Source organism: Sturnira hondurensis, unplaced genomic scaffold (assembly GCF_014824575.4).
Source record: "Sturnira hondurensis isolate 20B ecotype Veracruz unplaced genomic scaffold, ASM1482457v3 Scaffold0000982, whole genome shotgun sequence".
NCBI lineage: Eukaryota > Metazoa > Chordata > Mammalia > Chiroptera > Phyllostomidae > Sturnira > Sturnira hondurensis.
Window position 1 is genome coordinate 980,278 of NW_028073613.1, and position 24,244 is coordinate 1,004,521.

The 24,244-nt window shown below is 46.4% G+C and overlaps 1 protein-coding gene and 1 long non-coding RNA gene across 2 annotated transcripts; both read right to left on the reverse strand.

Annotated features, from left to right (window-relative positions):
* Positions 1–10,865, reverse strand: GCNA (germ cell nuclear acidic peptidase). The gene is made up of 8 exons (XM_037058060.1): positions 10,820–10,865; positions 10,502–10,558; positions 8,662–9,009; positions 7,451–7,676; positions 4,186–4,330; positions 2,854–2,989; positions 1,550–1,754; positions 1–1,250 (listed from the first exon to the last, which is right to left on the reverse strand). The coding sequence occupies exons 1-8, from the start codon at positions 10,863–10,865 to the stop codon at positions 1,001–1,003; spliced, it is 1,413 nt and encodes a 470-aa protein (XP_036913955.1). The 3' UTR covers positions 1–1,000.
* Positions 10,866–11,487: 622 nt separating this feature from the next.
* Positions 11,488–14,802, reverse strand: LOC118995060 (uncharacterized). The gene is made up of 3 exons (XR_005068190.1): positions 14,746–14,802; positions 14,352–14,388; positions 11,488–11,568 (listed from the first exon to the last, which is right to left on the reverse strand). It is a non-coding gene; the product is annotated as an uncharacterized LOC118995060 (long non-coding RNA).
* Positions 14,803–24,244: the final 9,442 nt, after the last annotated feature.

The following is a 24,244-nucleotide window of genomic DNA, read 5'->3' on the forward strand; positions in this document are numbered from 1 at the left end:
TACATTGGTTCCTATGACAAAAGTAATTTAATGAAATATGAACTTTATTCCTAACCAAGTATAACAGGTTACAGCTGCCAGGAGCCCTTGTTTTGAAACACTGCCTTTAAAGATGTTCATTTTTCCAGAGTAACTCTCATTCTCTCAAGTGGTCAATCTCAAAAATCTAATCTGCTTCTGCATTTTGTTCTACATTTCACAACTACAAAGTCTAAGTATATTCCACACGTTACAACTAGAATCTAAGTATGTTCCACACATGTTAACTACAGAGTCTAAGTATGTTCCACACGTCTTAACTACAGAGTCTAAGTTTGTTCCACACATTACAACTAGAGTCTAAGTATGTTCCACACACGTTAACTAGAGTCTAAGTATGTTCCACATATGTTAACTACAGAGTCTAAGTTTGTTCCACACGTCTTAACTACAGAGTCTAAGTATGTTCCACACGTCTTAACTACAGAGTCTAAGTTTGTTCCACACATTACAACTAGAGTCTAAGTATGTTCCACATATGTTAACTACAGAGTCTAAGTTTGTTCCACACATCCTAACTACAGAGTCTAAGTATATTTCACACGTTACAACTAGAATCTAAGTATGTTCCACACATGTTAACTACAGAGTCTAAGTTTGTTCCACACATGTTAACTACAGAGTCTAAGTTTGTTCCACTCATTACAACTAGAATCTAAGTATGTTCCACACACGTTAACTACAGAGTCTAAGTATGTTTCACACATCTTAACTAGAATCTAAGTTTGTTCCACACGTTACAACTATGGAGTGTAAAACACAAGGTGGGTCCCAAGGACCTCCAAGGACAGTCAAGGGCACAAAGTGCTGAGCGAAGGAACACTTGGTTAAAGAATAATCATTAACAATATGAAACTTTATAAAAAAGATTTAAATTTATAACATCGTAGATACAAAGGTATTTTCCTAAAACTTCTTCATAAACAGAGGACTCGCCTTACACAGATACCCTCTCATAAACTTAAAGGGTGTTGTTTTTTTTGCAGACAAAATAATCCTTGCTGAGCTGTCTCATCACATCCCCATGGGTTGGATTTTTCATTCCCTGCCTGACGATTCTGTAATGGTTCTTCACATACTTGGCAAAGGGTCTCACATGCGGCTTGATGGGGGTTCCATCTTTGCGAGTTAACGGCAGCAGGACCAGACGGCCCTTGCATGAGGTACACGCGTAGCGCTCGGTGTCCAGTGATCTGCTGTAGCGGCCAATCCTAAAGAGGAAGGCGACAGCACACAACAAAGGGTCAGTCACGTTAACAGCCTTTTCTCTGAACTGCTGGCCTTGGGCCCAAAGCCAGACTTTTGGGGGGTTCTCAGAGAACGGGGCACCAAAGCAGCAGCGGCGGTCAGGCCAGCTCAGAATAGGAGCGACTGGAGAAAAGAGCAGGTGAAAGGAGCGAAGAGGTCTCATTTACTTCTCAAGTCAGAGAGTCAATAAAATCCCTGAAGAGCCACTTGGAGGCTACGTTAAAAAATACCACTAGGAAAAGACTGAGGAGAAGGGTCTTACCTGGTTTTGCACCCAGTACACTCATAGTAGATCTTGTAGTTAATCTTGTAGTTATGGAAACGGGTGACCAAGGGCAGCTCCGGGTGGACCAAGTTGCACATTCTGGCATAGTATCTCCATGTGCAACCATGTGAAGTACGGATGCCATTCAGCAGCCAGGAGGCTGCGTGGCAGAGCTCATGGGCCAAAGTATCCCGGATTCGGTCTTGGAAGGGGAATAAAAAGAAACCATGAGCACTTCCAACTCCCTTCAAGTCACTACCCAACGATCCCCGAACTCTCCACCTCACCAGACAGAAAGCCATCATAGATAAGCACAGGAAGAGGCAGGAGTGAGTGTTATCTTCCCAAGGTTCTGAAAGTAAAACTTCCACCCACATCCAGCCGATATGATCAATGCAGAGAACCTGGGGTGGGTGAGTGTTTTCGGAGCAGGTCCAACCTACTCATCTTTTGTGGGACATCACTGTCAGAAATACATCGGACCAAGACTGGCTTTCCACTCTCCAGGAACATAAGCGGGCAGGGTGGGGAGCAGTCACCGGGCCATGGGACTTGGTCAAGAACAGCGCCATGGAGAAACTGGGACCTGAGCTGGGCCCTTCACAATGGAGTGGACTTGCAAAATTAGAAAAGCCATTCTAGGTGTGAAGAATGTGAACAAAGGTGGAGGTCAGGAAAGTGTAAGGTCCATTCTGAAAGCCAGTGGGAAGCCAACCTTTGCAGGAGCACAGGCTGGTGGTGGAGCAGTGGGAGTCAAGACTGGCCGGGAGGTGAGAGGCAGAGAGGCAGACTAGGATGGCCCCGAAAACCAGGCTCTAGGCATTGGCCAGCCATAGATTTCTTAGCAGGAAAGCAATGCAGTGTGCAGGAGACTGAATGCGACAGGGAGAAGAGAGAGGTAATGAGGGCCCATGACCTGGGCAGAGTCAAAGACGGAGGATGGATCATGATAGCAGAGTCATTATGAAGATTTGGTGATTGGCTAGACAGAGAGCCATTGGCTAGACTGATTGAACCTCGGTTACTGGGAGAATGGAGCTGCTGCTGCTGCAGGCAACAGGGAGCCGTGGACAGAAAGTGAGGCCTACTAGAAAGATGGTCAAGTGGGACTCCCAGGGATGGTGAGACATCCAATAATAGTGTCCCTCTAAGCAACACACAGTACGCCTGTTCCCCCAAGGAATGACAGGCAGGGCTGAGATGCGGGCTGCCAGAGAATACCAGCACCTAAGTGTAACTCAGCAGGCGAGGTGTCAGAAGGAAAGAGCCTGTCAGGACAGCTGCCGTGCTCCTGCCATTACCTGCAGAGTCACAGACTTTCAGAGAAATGTCAATCTTAGTGTAGCGCTTTGCCGGGTTAGACAAGTGGGAAAAGCTGCACAGGCCAGCGGTTCTCAGCATCTTCTTATTCCAGCAGATATCCAGTTTCTCTGGCAGCTGAGAAAGACAAGCAAACAGGGAGTCAGCAAGCAGTTCTACACAGGCCAGAAAATGTGAACTCGAGGGTTTTGCAAATCAAAACACATTCTGGGGAGAATAAAAGCCAAGCCGAGGTCCAGGTAAGGACAACTACCAGGCCATCAGGACATGAGGGGGACTGCTCAGAGAGCCCTGGAGAGCACGCAGGATTTGTGTTCCCTGGCACGGAGACCAAGCCAGGGGTGGCCAAGGAGACAAGGACAAGCCAGCTGACACGGATGCGACCCGTGTGTGAGAGTGCCATGGTACAACTGAAAAACCCAACTCGGAACTTAAGGTTCCACTCAACAGTCATCTGATGTGACATCAGGAAGGACACCAAAGAAGAGGGAACCTTTAGACCAATAGAACATTCCCTGCGGAGGTGATCAAGTCTGAAAAATCTGAAAAAGGTAATGACCCAAGGGTCTGTCTCTCTGCCTCCAGTTCCTCTCCAATCTCGTGGGCACCCCTGCTTCTGAGTGATTCGTTTTTTTCTTCAGCAGCCACTTCATATCGCGTCCCTGTGCAGGGGTGTCTGCTCATTTCAATATAAGCTCCTCCAAGCTGATGCCCAGGGCCCTCCATGATCTAGTCCTACACTATCCAAAAAAAAAAAAAAAGAGCTAATGGGTGTTGCTATGTGGCAAGTCCTGTTCTAAGAAAGCCCTGCAGGTGTATTCACTTAGCCAGGCCAAACAATAATTCTGCGAAGTAGGAGGTACTATGATTGTCCCCATTTTACAGACAAGAGAACTGAGGCCAAGAGGACTTAAGTCCCTTGCCCAAGGTCACGTTATACTTCAACAGGAACCCCCTCTTCCAAAGAGTCAAGCCTCATCACATGCCTTCTTCCCCATCACTGGTTTTTCCTCTGCTTATCATCCTTCAAGAACCAGAACGAGTCTCACTTCCTCCAAGCAATCCTATTTCCTGACCACTCAGGCACTCAGTGACTTCCCCCTCTGCTGACCTCCCATGGCAATGACAGTCTGTACTGTATATTATAATCCACACACATTCTCTCTTTCACACGAGTACGTCTTATCTCCCCACCTAAACTGACACTTCTCAAGGACAGGAAATACACAGTTAGCATATCTGCACACCTCACGACACCCAAGAGTGCTGGGCATACTGCAGGTACTCAATAAGGGCGTCTTTATTGATTTTACCTTTTTATTAAAGACAGTCTCATTGAACAGGACATACAGTCTCCTGACCAGTTCATCTTTATTTTTCTTGAAGTTCCTTCCAGAATACTCCTTCAGCTTTTCAACGCCGTGTAAAAAACATCCAGGTATGTTGCAATTAACATTCCTACAAAAGGAAATTCAAATGCATCTTGTATGGCTACACAAATACACAGAAGAACTGCATACATACAGGTCAAGAGACACTTAGAAAACCTGCTAGTCCCTCCTCCTTCCAACTCCTTATATGAGGGCGTTTCCCACGGTTCTATTTATAGCCTTTTCCTTTTCACTCCTCATATTGTCAGAGATGTGAAGCCCATGGCTTCAACCTCAACAGGAGTGATCCCACACCTCCATCTTCAGTCTCCATCTCTCCCGAGACCCAGTTCTGAGTTTACAATTAACTGTCTGATGTGATTTTCCAACTGAATGACATGAGTATGTCTCTGGCCCAGTGTGTTTAATGATCCAACTTGAGTTTTTTTTTCTTTTTAAAGATTTTATTTATTTATCTTTAAGGGAAAGGGAAGGAGAGAGGGAGAGAAATATCAATGTATGGTTGCCTCTCGTGCATCCCCCGCCGGGAACCAGGATCTGGCCTGCAACCCAGGCATGTGCCCTGACTGCGAATCGAACCACGAGTGTGTGGTTCGCAGGCCCGCGCTCAATCCACTGAGCTACACCAGCCAGGGCCCAACTTGAGTTTTAACAGGCCAAAAACCTCAGGCATTTGTTAATTCATTTCTCCCTTACCCCAAAGCCAATTATGCACAAAGACACACTGCTGTCTCCTTCCCGCCATCTCGTCCATCCTGAACCTCAGTCACCACGCTAGATCAAGTTCCTGTCCTTCCCTTTTTGTGGGATATGACAGCATTCCTCTGTGTCCCTTGCCTCCAGACTTTTTCTTCTAACGGAACCCACAAACATACCTCTAGATTAATTTTCCTCAGCCACATCCCAATTACGTCCCACTGACTTCTTGGCCTGGCGATCAAGGCCCAGGGCAAGCTAGTCTTGATTTCTCTTTTCAGCTGCCATTCCCACTATGACCAAAGTGGGCCCCTCAAACATGCCCTGGATGGAAACTGTGACCGGCCACAGTTTCTTTGGGCTTCGGTACAACCTATTTGCCCACAGCCTAGAATGACCACATCTGCTCCGAGAACAACTATATGTGTAGCACTTTATCATTTGCCAAGAACTTCTGTTTGCATCGTGACAGCCAATCCTCGTAACCACCCTGCAAAGAAACCATCACCAGCCATATGATCTCCACTTTGCAGAGAAGGAAACGGAAGCTCAAAGGTTGTGACTTATGCAAAGTTCACAGAGACACAATCTTCTGCCACCAATCTCATGGTCTTTCCATTAGACCACTATTGCTGCCCCACTTTTCAAGGCCTAATTCAAGTACACAAAGAGTAGTGCTCCCCACGAGAAGGACTGACACTTGCAATACCTATTTATTGAAACTGAAATGTTTTTATCTTGGCTGGCCCACTTCCCACGTCCAAAGAGATGAACCACAGGGCTGGAAAGAAAAAAACAGGAGCAAACATGGGGAAGTGAGTGTCTGACTTAACAGGACACTCATTAACCCTTAAACCACAAAATAAACCCTGTGTGAGGTGGCTGGGATAGAAAGAGGGAAAAAGTACCCAATCGGGCAAACACAGCCGAAGGAAGGTTCTTCATCCCAAAGCCTGATAGGACTCGAGTTACTTAGTTCGGAAAGCAAGTATGCATCAGAAAAGGTAACAGATGAATACCTGAACCATCTGCAGACCTCAGCAGAGAACAGGACCCTGCACATGTCTGTACGCACATCAAGTGGGCCTTGTGGCTTAGCACACTTTTACCTCAGTGTTTGTGCCACTTTACTGCAGGCTGAGCATCTCCACATCAGAGGAGTCAACAAGACCCCACATGGAAACATGACCAGTAAGCAGGCCCCACGGGTACAATGCTAAGCACAACAGGAAGCCTAGAGACTGAAACAGGAAGTACCATAGCAACAGGGAGCAAGACAGGCTAGCCTCCCTTGTGTGACGCAGAGCACAGTGTCAAAAGGGGAGCTTCTCTCTTCTTTTGTCATACTCTCTAGTCAAGCAACCTGGGAGCGACCCAAAACACACGTTCCTATAGGCAAAGCGGTTAGATAGGTGTCTGGGAATCCAGGGGAGAAAGTTTGCTAAAAAGGGAGCTATTTTAATGGTGAACAAGCCAGACTGCTGTCAGCTACCTCGCCAGGTGAGAAGCTCAGAGCCAGAGCCTCTCTGCTCAGGCCCAAGTCGCTCTGCTGCCCAGTGCTCTCGACACATCATTCTGCTCCCCTCCAGATGCATTTATGAACCCAAAATACAGGTGAAGAAAGAAACAGACAATCCTTCAAATGTTTCCCTTCTCTTGTAAGATAATTAACATCTAAGTATATATTACTCCTGAATGCAAGTAAAAACAAATGAAGGAAATCCTGTTTGCTACATCATGTTATTAAGGGAAAAACTGAGAAGTTCCTGGAATGTGAATGCGAAAATGTATTAATTCCTTGTTCCTTTAAGTATTAGCATGCCTTTGGTCTAAATGACCTGTTGCTTTCGGTATCAATTATACACAGCTTAATAAAAATTAAGGAATTGTAAACAGTCTATTTCACCCTAACATCTAATAAAGCTTGAGAATCCTACAAGAACACAAACAAGTAGTGAGAGTAACTGGGTTCATACAAAGTGTCAGAAAAACCTGAAGACAATCCTGACTCTGCCCTCCCTCCGATCCCAGTGGATTGGAATATGTCCATTCTGCCTTCTCACCACCGCCGCCGCGTTTGCTTTGGTTTACAGCAAACTGGTGGCCATGAGGCTGAAGAAAAAGAGTCTCTTGTTTGCTTACACATCACTCTTTAACCCAAGTTAAAAGGCAAAGGAAACCTCAGAGGCCAGAGCTGCTGTGGGAGAAGCACCCCCCACCCCCCACCCCCCAGCCTCACCGTTCGTTGCCTGGGGAACTGCAGGGGTCTTTGCCCAGTTCTGCTAGGGGAAAGCGAGGAGGGCGGCAGCGGAGAGCGGCCACAGCTTCCTCCTGCTTATGCCTTCCCAAGTCAGGGATGGAAACTTTGTCCCTGTCCCCCACCAGACTCCTTCACTCACTTGAATCCCCCAACATGTGTGCCCAGTGGGCTGCTTAACATCTGACAATCAGGTGATCAATTCCCATTTGGTTGAACACAAACGGTACATACTCATGCTCATGCTGGTGAGAAGCCTGTGAAGATTCCACTGCTTGGGGTTTCCTCTTTGGAGGCCCAGCCCGCTTTCTCTTGGCAGGAGGCTCAGCTGACTCAGCCTGCTTTTTCTGAAAAGACTTGGCTGGCTGAGTCTGCCTTCTCTTTGGCTGTGGCTGCGGAGCTTCCTCCAAAGTCCGCTTTTGTTCTTTAACAGCAGCTGAAAGGACAACAATTGAACAGATAACAGTTCATTTACTCCCTGAAAATTGGTCCCATCAAGCAACTGGCAGAAACCCAGGAGCAGCCCCCACAGCCAAGTCCTGGGCAACATCTGCAAGTGACAACTGTCGGTCTGAAGGCCGCATGCTGCTCTGTCAGCATGAAAGATTTTACACTTGGGACTCAGAGCTGCCAGAGGAATAAGCTGGGTAGGACTCCATCACAGGCCCCGAGACCTATAATGAGGTCACAGGAGCAAGTGTCCAGGTTGGACTGTGAGGGCAGCTAAGGCGTGAACGTGTAAGGGGTGGCATGGCCTCTCTCACACGCTTGCTGTGAGCAAAGTGGCTCCTGTCCTAGGAAGCACCTTCACCCAATAGGAAAGCCAGATCTTCCCACCATTATCTAGCACCCATACTGCCAGTGGCTCTAGCCAGAGCCTTACATATCTGTAGTGACATGCATTCATTTAAAATATTTAGCAAGCATCTGTTTTGTGCCAAACACCAGGCTAGACCCTGGGAGAGACGGAAACACCAGTAACTGTACTCCAACCAAGAAGCTCACCGTTTACCAGGGGGACAGATTGGGACGTGCTTTAACAGAGGCGGGGTCCAAGAACAGTGAGAACCCAGGAGGGAGGAGCGACTCTGACTTACCGCTTCTTACAGCAAACAACAACAGGGCTGGGTCCTCAGGAAAATGAGATATCCTTGGGACAAAGAGGTCAGGGACAAAGCACTCCAGACAGATGGAATGGTGAATACTAAGACTTGGGTGTTCCCACTCCCCCCCCCCCATTCCTAGAAAGACCTTCCTTGGGACAGTGGCCTTCCTTGGCTACCAGGCGGCTGCTAAAAGGGCACGGGGCTGGTAGGCAGAAAAGGCAGACCCAACAAGACAGACAAATTCAGGGCAAAGGGCAAGTCAGGCACAGCTGGCACACTGGGTGGGCCAGGCACATTCGAGGGTCTGGGGGACAGGGATGCTTGGGTTGACAAGCTTACCAGGTGGCACACACAAATGTTTGGTTTTACAGGTCCTTTTCCTTGGTTGGTCCACCACAGGTAGAACCTTTCCATCAGTTGGCATCTTTTCACCTGGAATCTCTAGTTTAGCCTCAGCACCATTTAGTGGTTGGTTGGGATTTCCACTAGTATCAGATGAATTACGGGGGGAGATAGTAAACTGCATCATCTCCTTTTTCATTGAGGCAACCTGGTCTTCATCAGCTGAACTATCTTCTATTATCACAGGACCCTCCATGTCACTGTCATCATCATCACTGATAACTATTGGCATCTCCTGGGTCACATACTTTGTACGACTACCAGAAGTCACTTCCAGAATCTGATCTGAAATTCAAGAGGCACAATCAGATATAAGCAGATTTCCTCCACCCCCCGACCCCCGAGACATTCAACTGGATTATTGAGCACAAATTAAACAAGCAGAGAACTATCGCATTATGAATCACAGTAAAGAATCGATTATTTGAGATCATCTTTCCCTCTATTAGTTTGTTACTTTACAGAGAGCAGGGCCAGCTAAAACATCAATCTAAGTCCAGTGGCAATTTTCAGATGACATTCTCTGAACAGCACGAGGTAGGTGCTCAGAGGTTCCCCCAAACACAGCAGCTCTGCAGACTTGTGTATTCTCACTGGTCCATAGAAAAATAAGACCCAATAGAAAAACAGAGTGAGTTTTACCCCTTCAGGTTCAATTTCTATCATTTAAAGGGCTGTCCTTAAGTTTGAGATTAGGTCCTCATGAAGTTTTCGACACCTTTTACTTTATAAAATTACGGTGATAGTAGATAACAGCTGGAGTGTATTTCCATCATCGTACAAATGAAAAATTGGCAGTTGTATGCTTGCTGGCACGATTTCCCTTTCTCACTAGTCCGTAAGTGCAAAGCACTCAGAAACACTGACGTAAGACACTGAGGGACCCTGGGAACATTCAAAAGGTCACCGCCCTCAGGTGAATTTCCCCTTCACCTGAAAATGAGGGGTAGCATGTCTAACATCACAGGCTCTTAGGAGTCTGTTCAAACCTGAGTTTCTAGGTTTCTATGGTCCTGGAGGTAAAAAATATAAACCAGAGCATAGGCAAGATGTGAAACCATATTTATGGTGAGAAAATCACCGTAAAATTGCAGATTTGGGAGAATGTAAGTTGAAATATTCATCTATCACTGTGTATAATGAGCACTTTTTGGCCCAAATTTTTTAGGGAAAATTAAAGATGCACATTATCCATGGGTATAATGATTACTTAGCATGGGTATAATAATCATGTGTATGATATGCACAAAAATGTGGCTGTGAGTTGTACAAAGCAAAATGCAGTATGTGAATTATCAAAAAACTTTAGCCATGTAATAAGGAAAGAGAAAGGAGTGGGTGTTCCTACAGTAAGAAGTAATTCTGCCTAGAAAACTTCAAGATTTCCCACCTGCAGCTCCAATTTTAAAAACAGAAATAGTAAGGGCACACTGCTTATAATCCCTAAAGATGACCTTGTACGGTTAGAAGTAAGTGTTAAAGCTCCTCAGGCCCCCTTTTTTTTTTCTCTGTAAAAACATCAAAATTCATTACAGTAACAAAGGAAAAGGCACGGGGACAAGACTAGAGACAAAGAGAGTCCATCAGAGCCTTCTTCATCCCTCCGAGACTGCAGCGGGTGCCCACGGTTACGGTCCACTGGTCAGAGAGACAAGAGTAGCCTGAGTTGCGAGTTCACCCTCGAAAGACTATGGGTCTTCTGACTTAAGGAGTCAGCACGTGGTGGCCCATGGCGACGAACTGGGTTCTGGCTCTGTCACTCATGCTCTACAGTTACCTCCACAGGGGTTCCCTCTGCCTTCAGCACCTGGAGTGCTGTCCCGTTCAGGTGCAGCTAGAGAAAAGGAGAAATAAATGAAATTCAAGTGGACAGGTGGTAAAACGGCAGACTAGGGTTCTAAGTCACCTCTCCTTCCCCTGCTTTGATATCCCAGGTTAGCTAGGAAACTCTAGTCAACAGTAGCTCCTGGGTAGTTACCAAAGTAGCCAGTACTTCGACTAGGCACCTAGGTATCATGGCCTACCCCTTGTACTAAGTGAACAAAGATAAATAAAATAGCGTCCCTGGTGCTTAAGAAGCTCCTAGTCTTCCTACATTTCACATCCACTGAGGTGGTTCTGAGCTGGGAGTAAAGTTCCATGTCTCCCACGAGGCTAAAAGGACCTCTGAATCCAAAGAAGCAAGGGTTTGCTACAGGAAACAGGCCGTGAGAAAAACAGGAACCTCCAAAAAAGTATAAAGGGATTAGTAAAAGGCAAAGACAAGGAGATAGATGGAGAAAGCACGGTTCCCCTAGAAGTCACTGTCCGCTGGACCACGGCCATCACCCACCTAGGGCTCCATCACACAGGAAGGAGCCTGTGACTCCCCCTCACTCCTCCTTCCTCCTCCTCTTTGTCACTCCCACAGAGAGAGAAGGAAGAAAGGTGGGAGGGGGAGGAGCAGAGCAGCCTGCCTTCATTCTCCTCAGTCCCTGGACTTGACTTTCTTCCCTCTGATCCCTTGATATGCTGTAACATAGATGAGAACTGGACTGAGAGAAATGCCCGGGGGTCTGAGGCAGCAGCAGGAACAGCTGCGGCTATGTTAGGAAATCTACCAAGGGCTGTGCGCATCCAGCCACACCCACACTTGGCACATGGGAGGAAAGAAATGGTGGCCGGACAGAATGCCGGCTGACTTATCCTGAAATGCCTGTGTGAGACAGACTAGGCAGCGGGGCTCAGCTCTGCTTCCCTAAGGCTTTGGTCTACTTGCCTTTGTTAAGGACTTTGGAGGTGTTTCGCCGTTTCTTGGGGGGCTGTTCATCATCAACATCCGAGTCCAAGTCAATCACCTCGAAGCTAAAGGATGAGATGGGGAAACACCAAAGAGAAGCATGAACGCGACATTCTTTTCATGACATTTTCTCCCTTTTCTCCAATGACTGGGATCATTTTTGAAATCTTGTGTTCATTCGTTTTCCTGCAGCAACTCTGTTCACCTACTCAGTCACATTCCCGACTTTCCATCTTTCTACTCCAATCCCTTCAAAAAGAGGTATCTGTCAAGTACTGAGCACGACGTGGGCTGCCATAGGGTATGCATTCAAACACTTGGCGAAATTGTGTAGGGAAATGTCGAGTTAATCACCATTTTTCTTTATCGGTGTTGAGATCCAGCTGTCTGAGAAGAGCAGGGGGCAGGTTTCTCCGCAGCCAGCACTCCTTGCCCTCATTGACAGACCACTCTGGCAGGAATCGGCCTCAGCAGTGCCCCTGCACAACCCAGGGTGCTGGGGCCAAACATGCACCCCTCTGGGGCCCTCCTTCTCAGCTGGCCCCAGTATTTAACTTTGCAGAGGTTCTGCAGTTAAAATTCATCACCTCTCCATATTTCCCAAACGGCCTACAATAAGCCTGATACATCTTTATGATGAGGAGAGCTAGAAGACTTGCCTATACCTGTTACAGATACAAATCCCTTGTCTATGTTTCCACCACGTACACCACTTCTAAGCTGCCAAGTTGACGGGCTTTTGCTATCCTGTTGACCTTAAAATTTCTCTGTTCTTGATTCCCAGGATCCTGTTCCGTGTCGGTTCTCTTCTCGCCTTTGCAGCCGCTCCTTCTCCAACTCACCCCCAGAAGTTCAGCCGCAGCCCTTTCATACCCATTCGCTCAATTCCTCGGGATTGGGCAAGCATCCTCTATCTGCCGGCCCAATCCATTCTAGCCAACCCAACTTTGCTTCGGACTCTTAGCTCCTCAATTCCAACTTCCTACCTGGATGGCCTGTGTGTAGGGCTGATTTTTTGTCAGCAGCAACAGGGATAGCCTTCCCAACTGTTGATCGATGGTGTCTGTTCTGGCCACTCAGGCAGCCATCCTGCCTACTCCCTGTCTGTACTATATGGGTTGGTAAACGTTTGGGATATCAGCCCTTAAAATTAAGGGCCCTGAATACAGGCCCCTTAATTTTAACATGCCCCCAAATGAACTCATCACTTTCCTCACCAAATCCACCTTTCTTGTAGTATCCCACAGAGAGAAGCCGCCTGGCACTGAACCAAGATCTGTGGGCACTCCCAGCAGGCCCCTTAAAACAGATTTTCTGTACTTATTTAGTCTAGTAGAGGCAGGAAGAAAGCAATTTTTCTATTTAAAAATGGGACACTTTTTAATTTATCAAATAAGGACTTTAGTATGTATTAATACTATAAACCAGACTACTTCTAAGGGTCTGTGATAAACTATTTAAAATATAAACGACAGTGATGGAAGTATTCTGCATCTTTGATCGTGGCGCTGGTTACACTCCAGTACGCAATACACTATGTGAATTTTGTCAGACTTCATCACACTGTACATGTAAAGAGTGTGAATTGTGCTGTGTGTAAACCAAACCTCAACAAACCTGACTTAAGGATAAATAATAAAACCAATCATTTCCAATAAATGGCTTTCTATAATGCATTATTTGGCTCTCGACTTTCAGCTGCTTGCAACTACTGCCTTTAAAATCACTTCTCACACACTAGTGTCATGCTTGACCACTTACATGCTGCAAAATAATCCACGGAGATAAATCAGAGCTAGCTAGAGAAAATTTTCCTGCTTGACAGTGCTGTTTGGCTTGGTGGTGGGGGAGGGGAGGACAGGGATGACCAATTCACATTTCTACAGAAATTTAAGGAGTCCGTGCGGAAACCGCAGTCATCTAGCAGAATACTTTAGATTTTTTCCAGTAATTACTTTAGAACCTCCTTTAGTCTGGCACCTGGGCAACACCTGTTCATCTGGCTCGGGCTAGGATCAGAGGGGCTCCTTAAACAGGAAGAGGAGTAGATGATGCTGAAAGATAGGAGAGGGTCGGACCACAGAGGACTTTAACTCTTGGGATAAACACTCTGGTCTTCCTGCGATAAGCAATCTAAACAGGGCATCGATATGTCCAAAAGCAGGGCCTCTGGAATTCAATCTGGAAGTGGAATGCAGACTAGATCAGAGGAAGAAGAGATCAAGGGGAAGAGCCACGTAAAAAAAAAGAAAACTCTTCTCAACCCTTATTGCTGCAATCTAACCAGAACATACTTCCACTACATGAGTTACTTCAATATGCTTTTCTCTACTGCACTTCCGTTTGCTATTGCTAACATTTGCGTCGGCATTCTCCAGTACAGATCTCCTTGAATCTACTTATTTTCTCTTCTAGAAAGCTGGAGTTAAAAGGTGTTCCACCTCGTAACTGGTTCTGTTGCCGATGGCTCCAGGGTATTTCCTACAATCTGTAATTTACCCTGAGTTCAAAAGCAGGAACAGCACTCAGAGATCTACTGCCTGTTATTCCCATCATAATAAAGCTCTACCCCAACTCTCGGGAAAAAAAAAAAAAAAACAACTCTCGCACTAACACGAGAGTAAAAATTGACCAGTGCCTTCCTGGTGGAGACTAGAAGAGATGGTTCAGAGGCATTTTGAAGGAGAATATGACTGATCGATAATGGGCCAGCATTAAGGAATCTAGTATTTTGAACTCATTATGACCCTGAACAGTGTTCACAGAGGAAAAGTGATGTCTGTTCTGAAATCTTACCCAAAACATTGTTCTTTCCGAAAGGTCGAATTTCACTAATTCTCCCACTTACCTCACACTCCCGTTCTGCATGGTCCTTCTGGCAATGACTAAAGCAGAGAGAAACAGGGCATCAGAAAGCACCTGGAGCATGACAAAATCTGCTTACCCATGTTTTTAACTCTCTAAAACCAAAGTCCACACATTGGAGCTGGTTAAAATTTATGGTGGACTTGTGTATGTCCCAGGAGAGATAGAGAAGAAATAAAAGGAGACCTAGAAGGAAAAAGGTATAGAAAGAAAATGAGAAGAGGAGCATAAGGAACTTCCAGAGAGAGCCCCACAAGAGACAAACCCAGGACCATTTCACACTCAGTTTCCCAAATCACATTTCAGTCATCTGTACAAAGACATGGTTAAATTACACTGTAAAATGCAAATTACTGTTTTGAGTGCAGTCTACTTACAGGACTCAGGTTCTTCATCACTGTTTGAGTCCACAAGAATGCTGTAGCAAAAATACAATAGATATTGTTTTAAAGGAAAACTAAAAATATCGTCAGAAACTAAATATCAAAAATCTCAAATGCGGAGAACCCCCCAATCCTAGTTTCTAAAGTGTAAATTGGTTTTAAAGACTTATGAAATTAGGAACACAATAAGCTTATGAAATTTAAAAAAAGATTAGAAGTAACTTGGTCTTTATCAGAGAATCAAAGACAGGAGGGAAATGTTATTTGAGTATCATTAGCTATCAGTGAGAAGCCTGTCTTCTGCCTAATGATTTCTTTCTATTTGAAGACACAAAAGTGACTTCTGCCCTGGCCAGTGTGATTCAGTTGGTTGGAGCGTCATCCCATAAACAAAGGGTTCTTGGTTCGAATCCCAGTCAGGGCACATGGCTAGGCTGCAGATTGATCCCTGGTCCGGGCACAAACAGGAGGCAACCCATCAATGCTTCTCTCTCTTGCATCAATGTTTCCCTCTCTCTTCCGTCCTCTCTCTAAATGCAATGAAAAAAAAATGTCCTGGGGTGAGGATAAAAAAAAATAAAGATATAAAAGCGAATTCTGAGAAAAGAAGCACAGGGGAAAGAACTTATGGATGAAGAGAACACAGTTAAAAATGAAAAGGGAACCACACAAGCAGGACATCTTTTGGAACCTAACTGCTTGAAGGTACATCCTGAGTTGAAGGTATTATCAGTGCTACCACCAGTATTTAGCTAGAAAGGGGGAGCAAAGGAAACTAGACATTGAGCTTAACAAAATGGGGAATGTAAGTCTGTTTGCTTGCTTAGCCAGGAAGCTACAGCTTCACACCCCAGGAAATTACAGCATTGCTCCAACAAGGAGATCAATACCCCTCCCTTCCCCTCTCCAGAACTAGACTGTTGGGGGGGCACAGAAGGAGGTGCCAGACCAAAGAGGCCTGTCAGTCCCACTAAGGAGTGTAAACCCATCCAAGGTCCTCAAAAATCTGGGGAGTTGACTGGTTCTTTTGAAAAGGCACCCGGTCTGTCCCAAACCCAAACTCCCGGTTATAATCCCAGGGGAAATGGGAAGCGCTCTTTCTCTTGCTCACTCGCTGATGCCCTCACCCTGCGTGCTCGTGTGTTCTCTCTCTATAGCTATGTGGCCATAGCAGCTGCTACAAATTCACGTGGACTCCACCGCCAGGGCAGCTGGGAACAAGCTAAGCTACCTAGACGGGGACTGAGACCACTTGGCAGCCGCCTGCAGATTCCAAAAGACTAAGTTCTAACGTGAAGCAGAAACTCTGGACACTGGCTTTTCTGTTGACCCTATGGAGGACAAGACTGGACCTTTTCCACTGTGGGACAGAGGGAGATGGGACATCGAAACCCCAGAGGCACCTTCTATTTCCACACAGATAAAACATGCCACACCACCATCTCCTATGGGTGGGTCCGTGGAATGCTTTCCTTGTGATCCCAAGCAGGAACCTAATTCCACCTACATTGGGACTGCTATCTAAGTAAACACACAAATGCTGCAGTGCACTTCCTGGGGAGCAAACAACGTGTGCCCTGCCCCGAGCTATGACGTTAGGGCCTGTGGCTTCTCTGCCTCACAATTTGCCAGGGCCCTCATACTCATTCTTCCCCATCCAGTGGCAGCCTGAGGTGAGGCCAAAGCACACCAGACAGCAGCTGACTGGATATCCCAGCATCAGCCATGCACAGTAACGATCCAAAATCCAGCTGGGAGAAGTCAGGCTGCAATGCTGAAACCAGCTACACCCTAGGACATAATCATAGGTCATCTTAGCGTTAGTTATCGTGACAGAGCTCACAGAAGACACCACAAGTGCTAAAGAAGGTGGACATAATAGTTATAAGGGCTTACATGTACTTATATGGCTTTATATAATATTGATAAGGTTTTACATAATAGTCACAAGGTTTTCTATATTATAGAAAGGGAGCCTTAACCACTTCTTGGAGACTTCTATTTTAGCCATGAGGTTGATTGCTGGACATTTCAGCCTTTCAAGACACATGCTGGCTCACTTCCTTCATTAAATTTCCTATTCATTTATTCATCACTGTACACTGGACTTAGTTAAGTAGTAGGCTTCAAGTTGTTTGTTTTGTTTTTTAAGTCAAGAAAAACAATTTTGCTAAGTGTAAGTTTTCCCAGGTTTTGGTCAAAACGCGACCTTGGTTACCTTGAAACCTACTAATAAAGAGCAGTGTACATGAATTAAACCCTATACTTCAACTATTTTCTGTGTTACACACAGACACACACATTTTTTAGAAGTCAGGCAAAAGGAATAAAGGATTAGAAACACGACACAAAAAGTGATACAGCAGAGCCCTGGCAAGTACCACAAAGCAAAAGGATGCTGGTTCAAATCAATCAGGGCACATCCTGAGTTGCAGGTTCGCCCCCCCGTCAGGGCTCATGCAAGAGGCAACCAATTGATGTTTCTCTCGCACATCGCACATCAATGTTTTTCTCCCTCTCTTCCCCTATGCACCCCTGTGTTTACTGCAGCACTATTTACAATAGCCAGGATATGGGAGCCACCTGAGTACCCATTAACAGACAAGTGGATAAAAAAGCTGTAGTACACTTACACAATGGAATACGGTTTGTTTGCTGAATTCTTTTGCTAATCTCCCCCATTTTAAAGACCATCCCAAAATAACATTTACCAGTTTTCTGACTGATAAAGAACACTAAAGAGTGAGGAAGAGGGAGACTTTGTGCCTATTCTTTCAACAGTCCTGCTCCCTAGAGATAACAGTGTATTTCATTTATTCTTGTAGAAAGTTCCTAAGCATATGCACATACCAACACAAGTCAAATGCACACAACTTTTCTTTTTAATACTCACCCAAGGATATGTTTGATTTTACAGAGAGTAAGGGGGGAGAGACAGACAGAGAGAGAGAGATCAAAGTGACAAACATCAATTGGTTGCCTCCCAAATGCGCCCTGATGGGGGATCTAACCCACAAGTTTTTAGTGTACGGGACAAGGCTCCAACCAACTGAGCTACCTGACCAGGACCACATAACTTTTGTTTAAAAATAGTATTATGCTAGCCCTGGCTGGTGTAGCTCAGTGGATTGAGCACGGGCCTGTGAAGCAAAAGGTCGCTGGTTCGATGCCCAGCCAGGGCACATGCCTGGGTTGCAGGCCAGGTCCCCAGTGGGGGACACATGAGAGGCAACCACACATTGATGTTTCTCTCCCACATTCTCCTTCCCTTTCCCTCTCTCTAAAAATAAATAAAATATTAAAAAATAAAAATAAAAATAAAAATAGTATTATGCTATATGGATTGTTCTGCAGCTTGCAGTTTTTCACTCGCTGTATCTTAGTAGTCTCTCCATTATCCGTACATATAGTTCTTGTCACATTTTTTGGATGAACCACAATTTATTCAGTTATACCCTTAGGACATTTAAGCTTCTTCCGCAGTGCTATTACAAACAAACAATGCTGCAGTGACTATCCTTGTATGTATTCATATGTGTACTAGTAATTAAGCCATATATCCTTCTTCCACAGAACTGAACAAAGGCCAGAACAATCTGTGTATGTCTGCAGGTGATTAAATGAACATGAATTACCATGAGAAGGGACATGGGAAAGGGGGAAGGGAATTGAGAGAAAATAAGTTAAGTGCAAAAATAGCATGTATGCTATGACCACATTTATGCACTTATGTGAGTATATGTATACAGAAATTAAATAAAATTGCTCTAGAGGAAGAAGTCCTGGTAATAGAATTACTGGGTTAAAAAAATGTGGGCATTTACAATTCTGATATTGCCAGACTGCCCTCCAAAAAGGTTGTACCAATTTATATCCCCACCAGGACTGCATGAAATTACCTGTTTCCCTGTAAATTTGCCAATTCTGGGTATGATCAAATTTTTTAAAATCTCTGCTAATCTGACATATAAAAAAATCATATCTCATTTAAAAGTTTCCATTTCTTTACATACAATTAAAAGAAGTTGAAATCATTTTAATGCCTACAGCCATTTGTATTTTCCCCCTGAGAATTATCTTCTACATCTTTTTACCCATTTTCTTTCTTTTTCTTTTATTGATTCTAGGGAGAGGAGAAGGAAAGGTGAAAGGAAAACATCGATGTGAGAGAGAAACGCTGATTGGTCACCTCTTGCACATGCCCCAACCTGGAATGAAAACCCACAACCCCCTAGCCTACAGATGATGTGCAACCAACTGAGCCACACCAGCCAGGATATATATACCTTTTAATCCATAGCTATTTGTCTTTCCCCCTTTTCAGAATTATTGCTATGTAGCCATGACTGGTGTGGCTCAGTTGGTTGGAGCATCATCCACTAACCAAAGGTTGTGGGTTTAATTCCTGGTCAAGGCACCTGCCTAGGTTGCAGGTTCAATCCCTGGTCTGGACACGTGTGATCAATGGTCCTGGCATGTAAGGAAGGCGACCGATTGATGCTTCACTCTCACATCAATGTTTCTCTCTCCCCCTTTTTATCTAAAAAGCAATGAAAAAATTTCCTCAGGTGAGGATAAAAATAAAGAAGTTAATTAATTAATAAAATTGATATATAAACATTCTTTGTAGATTAAGGAAAATAGCTTTTTATCACAGGTAATGCAAATATTTTGTATCTTTTTTAAAAACATTTTATTTATTTTTAGAGAGAGGGGAAGGGAAAGAGAAAGAGTGGGAGAGAAACATCAGTGTGTGGTTGCCTCTCATGTGTCCCCTTTTAGGGACCTGGCCTGCAACCCAGGCATGTGCCCTGACTGGGAATCGAACAGTGATCCTCTGGTTCACAGGCCCGCACTCAATCCACTGAGCTACACCAGCCAGGGCCAAATATTTTGTTATCTTATATGTCATTTTTATGCTTTTGTTTAATATCAAACTTAGACCTTCTCCACTCCAAAAGTATTAGAAACAAAACCCACCTCTATATTCTAATATTTTTAATGGTTTTAATTTTTATTTTAAAGTATTTCATCCATGTGTAATTTGTTTCGGTATATGAGTAATGAGGTTAAGAGTCCATTTCTTATTTTTTCCCAAATGGCCAGCCAATTGTCTTCAAATCACATGCTAATTAATCTCTTTTCTCCACTGATTTGAAATACCATTTTTTTTTATCATGAACTAAAATTTTTTAAGTATTTGGATCTCCTTCCAGGCTCTGTGTTCTGTGGTTTCTACATTCTTCCATATTATATACTTGCTTGTCTATGAAGGAGGAAAACAAGGCAGTGTCCCAGGAGAAGACTGAGAGGAAATAAGACATCTTAAAAAAACTGTAGCTCCCTGCCCTGGCTGGTGTAGCTCAGTGGATTGAGTGCAGGCCTGTGAAACAAAGGGTTAATGGCTTGATTCCCAGTCAGGGCACATGCCTGAGTTGCAGGACATTGTGGGCCAGGTCCCCAGTAGGGCCTGCATGAGAGAAACCACACATTGATGTTTCTCTCCCTCTCTCCCTCCTTCCCCTCTAAATATAAATAAATAAAATCTTTAAAAAAACCCCAGTTCACAAAATTGTACCACCTTACCACAGAGAAGAAAAATGTTCCATCTCTATACCTCTCTATAGAGGTCTGCACTGTGAATGGGATGGAAGTAACGTTAAGGAGAGGTTTGAAGTTCCTCAGCATGAAAAAAATTTCCGAAATACCCTGTAGACATATTCAACAATGCTATTGTGTTACTTAATAGTTGTGCGTTTCTGGCCACTAACAGAGATATGACATACAGCAGTGGTCTCCAACCTTTTTGGCACCAGGGACCGGTTTGGTGGAAGGCAATTTTTCCATCAATGGGGCGGGACAGGGTCATGCGGGCAGAAGGAGGCGGAGAAGGCAGAGCTCAGGCGGTAATGCAAGCCAAGCTTCGCTCGCAGCCTGCTGCTCGCCTGCCTCTGTGCACCAGGTTCCTAACAGGCTGTGACCAGTACCGGTCCGTGGCCTGGAGGTTGGAGACCCCTGATATAGAAAATCAATGTATTGCCTAGGAGGTTGGATTCCTCTTATTCTAAGACCCCTTTTTTATCATTCTCATTTTATAACTAGCCAAGTTATACACTCTACAGGCTCTGAATAAAACAAACATACTCTCCGAGAAAAGTTTAAACTAAAAGAGAATTTTTCAGATCTCACCAATCATTGTCCAGGATCTTTAACTGGCCAGTCCCTTTTCTGGACATGTTCTTGCCTGTAGTCGAGACAAAGACACATTGTACATTTATCTTTGAGCAGCTTCTTTACCCTAATTTAGAAGCAAAACTTTGCTCCACGAAATGAGAAGAATTTAAATTTCTTTGTTGCAAAATGCCTAGATGAGGAAAACTATTGACAAGGAGTACCATACCCCTTTCCCACCCTGCCCCGGATCAATCTGAAAGCCCAAAGCACCTGATATTGTCACCTCAACCTCCGTTTTACGCAGATGCGCAGAAGATGGTCATTCCTCCATGTGGTAAGATTTTAGTATGCCCTAAACCCCTACTCAGTCTCTAATCCAGTGCTCTCTTTCCCCCAATTTCCTTACCCCCATACTGGCCCTCCATTCTTCCAAAGCCGTTTCTTCCCTTACTCCTGCCCCACATCTCAAAGTCTACTTATCAAGCTTTGAACCTTCTAACCTCTCCCGCCCCCTGCCCCGCCCCGCCCTTCCATCTCCCTAACACCGGCTCCTAGCAGTCTTACACAGATCAAGCCACCACACCCCCCCCACACATACACTTCCAGCCAACCACCACCTTCCGACTCCGGCTTTCTGCCTGCAGCCAACCAGGGACTTACACCAGAAGCCTAGACCCCGCCTCAACTTCCAGCCAACCAGGCCTCAAAACTTCCACTCGCTCCGCCCATGACCACCAGCCCTCTGCTTGCGCCTCTCATCAGGAGAGCTTCCCTATGCCCCTCCTGCCTCTCCTCAAGAAGAGAACTTCCCCCAGGCCTAGATCCCTCCCCCACTCCCAGCCAACCAGGCCTCTACTCTTCCAGTCACCCCGCCATGACCACCAGCCCTCTGCCTCCGCCTCTCCTCATCAGGAAAGCTTACACAGAGAAGCCTAGACCTCCCCCCCACTTCCTACTTCCAGCCAATCAGGAATCGATGACTCCTCCGCTCACCCCCCCCCCACCCACGCCCCTCTTCCTGCCTCTCCTCATGAGGAGAGCTTCCCCGGAGGCTTAGACCCCTCCCCCACTCCCAGCCAACCAGGCCTCGATTCTTCCAGTCACCCCGCCAAGACCACCAGCCCTCTGCCTCCGCCTCTCCTCATCAGGAAAGCTTACACAGAGAAGCCTAGACCTCCCCCCCACTTCCTACTTCCAGCCAATCAGGAATCGATGACTCCTCCGCTCACCCCCCCACCCACACCCCTCTTCCTGCCTCTCCTCATGAGGAGAGCTTCCCCGGAGGCTTAGACCCCTCCCCCACTCCCAGCCAACCAGGCCTCGATTCTTCCAGTCACCCCGCCAAGACCACCAGCCCTCTGCCTCCGCCTCTCCTCATCAGGAAAGCTTACACAGAGAAGCCTAGACCTCCCCCCCACTTCCTACTTCCAGCCAATCAGGAATCGATGACTCCTCCGCTCACCCCCCCACCCACACCCCTCTTCCTGCCTCTCCTCATGAGGAGAGCTTCCCCGGAGGCTTAGACCCCTCCCCCACTCCCAGCCAACCAGGCCTCGATTCTTCCAGTCACCCCGCCAAGACCACCAGCCCTCTGCCTCCGCCTCTCCTCATCAGGAAAGCTTACACAGAGAAGCCTAGACCTCCCCCCCACTTCCTACTTCCAGCCAATCAGGAATCGATGACTCCTCCGCTCACCCCCCCACCCACACCCCTCTTCCTGCCTCTCCTCATGAGGAGAGCTTCCACGGAGGCCTAGACCCCCTCCCCCACTCCCAGCCAACCAGGCCTCGATTCTTCCAGTCACCCCGCCAAGACCACCAGCCCTCTGCCTCCGCCTCTCCTCATCAGGAAAGCTTACACAGAGAAGCCTAGACCTCCCCCCCACTTCCTACTTCCAGCCAATCAGGAATCGATGACTCCTCCGCTCACCCCCCCACCCACACCCCTCTTCCTGCCTCTCCTCATGAGGAGAGCTTCCACGGAGGCCTAGACCCCCTCCCCCACTCCCAGCCAACCAGGCCTCGAATCTTCCAATCACCCTGCCATGACCACCAGCCCCCCTCTTCCGCCTCTCCTCATCAGGAGAGCTGATGCGGGCAGGCCTAGACCCCTCCCCCACTCCCACTTCCAGCCAGTCAGGAATTGACTCCTCCACTCCCCCCCACCCCCCCTACCCCCCACAATCCACCTGCACCCCTTCCTCCTGCCTCTCCTCTTGCAGAGAGCTTCCACTGAGGGCTAGACCCCTCCCCGACTCCGGTTTCTCACCCTCAGCCAGTCTTGCATCACCCAGGCCTTGACTTTTCCACCTACCCTACCCCTTACACCGCTTCTAGCCCCCAGTCAGATTAGACACCGACTCCCCTACCTGCCCCCACCTCCACCCCCAATTTCCATTTTAGCCAGCCAGGCAGGCTTCCACAGATCAGACATCGACCGTCTGCAAACACGGTCCACCTTCCCCACCCCACCCCCCGCGCCCGCCCGCACCCCCAACTCATGCACCCCCCACCCCTAATTCATGCCTCTCTCCGGGAGCCGTTCTTCCACCATTCAGCCCTAGAGCATCCCCACAGCCCTACTCCCTCAGGCTCCCACTTTTACCCGCACCCCTTCACACATTCCCTATCCTCAATTTAGCAGAGTTAATATTGCTAACAACAAAAAAAAAAACCTTCTGAAAGTCCTTTTTTAAAAGTTCAAACAGGCAAACTTTTACCAGAATCTCCATCTTCTGCTTTGCAGACAATCAGTGCCCAGGGTGTACAGCGGCCCTGAATTAAGTCTACTCAACTAGGATGAGCTTTCAAGATTGTTCCCACGTCACTACCCACTTCTACTCCTTCAGTTACCTACCTGTTTCTGCCGCTTCTGGAGTTGCCAATTGCCGCTCAGCTTCCAGGTACGTTGGAGGTTGAGATCCGGAGCAGCGGAAAAGGACTCAAGTTCCTTGAACATCAGCTTTTATAGAGCCCGGCTGCGCGGGAGGTAATCTTGCATGTTCTGCGCCCCCTGTACCCACCTATCACAGTCCACTATCATGATCCGGTCGTAAGGCAGATTTAAACTTCGCGCTATGCACTGAAATGTGCAACAGTAACAGTGCTCCTCCCCCTTCTCAGGAGGTATTTGCTTATCCGTCCCGAAAGCACCATTTTCCTGCTGAGCTCAGGGGCCCCAGTTCGTTTCTGCAGTTTGGCAATCCCTAAATCAACTTTTTGGGTGACAGGAGAAAACTGAGCTGAATCTTTGCAGTTTCTCCATCCTCGTGAGGAGTTGGACAGGTGAGCCCAGTCCGCTCCTTGCTTGAAGTGCTGGA

What these genes read in the sequence shown, in the direction of transcription:
- GCNA (XM_037058060.1), bottom strand. Translation starts at nt 10,865, where the DNA reads ATGGAACTTTACTCCCAGCTCAGAACCACCTCAGTGGATGTGAAAT. An exon ending in CACCTCAGTGGATGTGAAAT is followed by an intron (nt 10,559 to 10,819) that starts GTAGGAAGACTA and finishes CCTTTTCTCTAG; the next exon opens with CTGCACCTGAACGGGACAGC. An exon ending in ACATTTGTGTGTGCCACCTG is followed by an intron (nt 7,677 to 8,661) that starts GTAAGCTTGTCA and finishes AATGAACTGTTA; the next exon opens with TCTGTTCAATTGTTGTCCTT.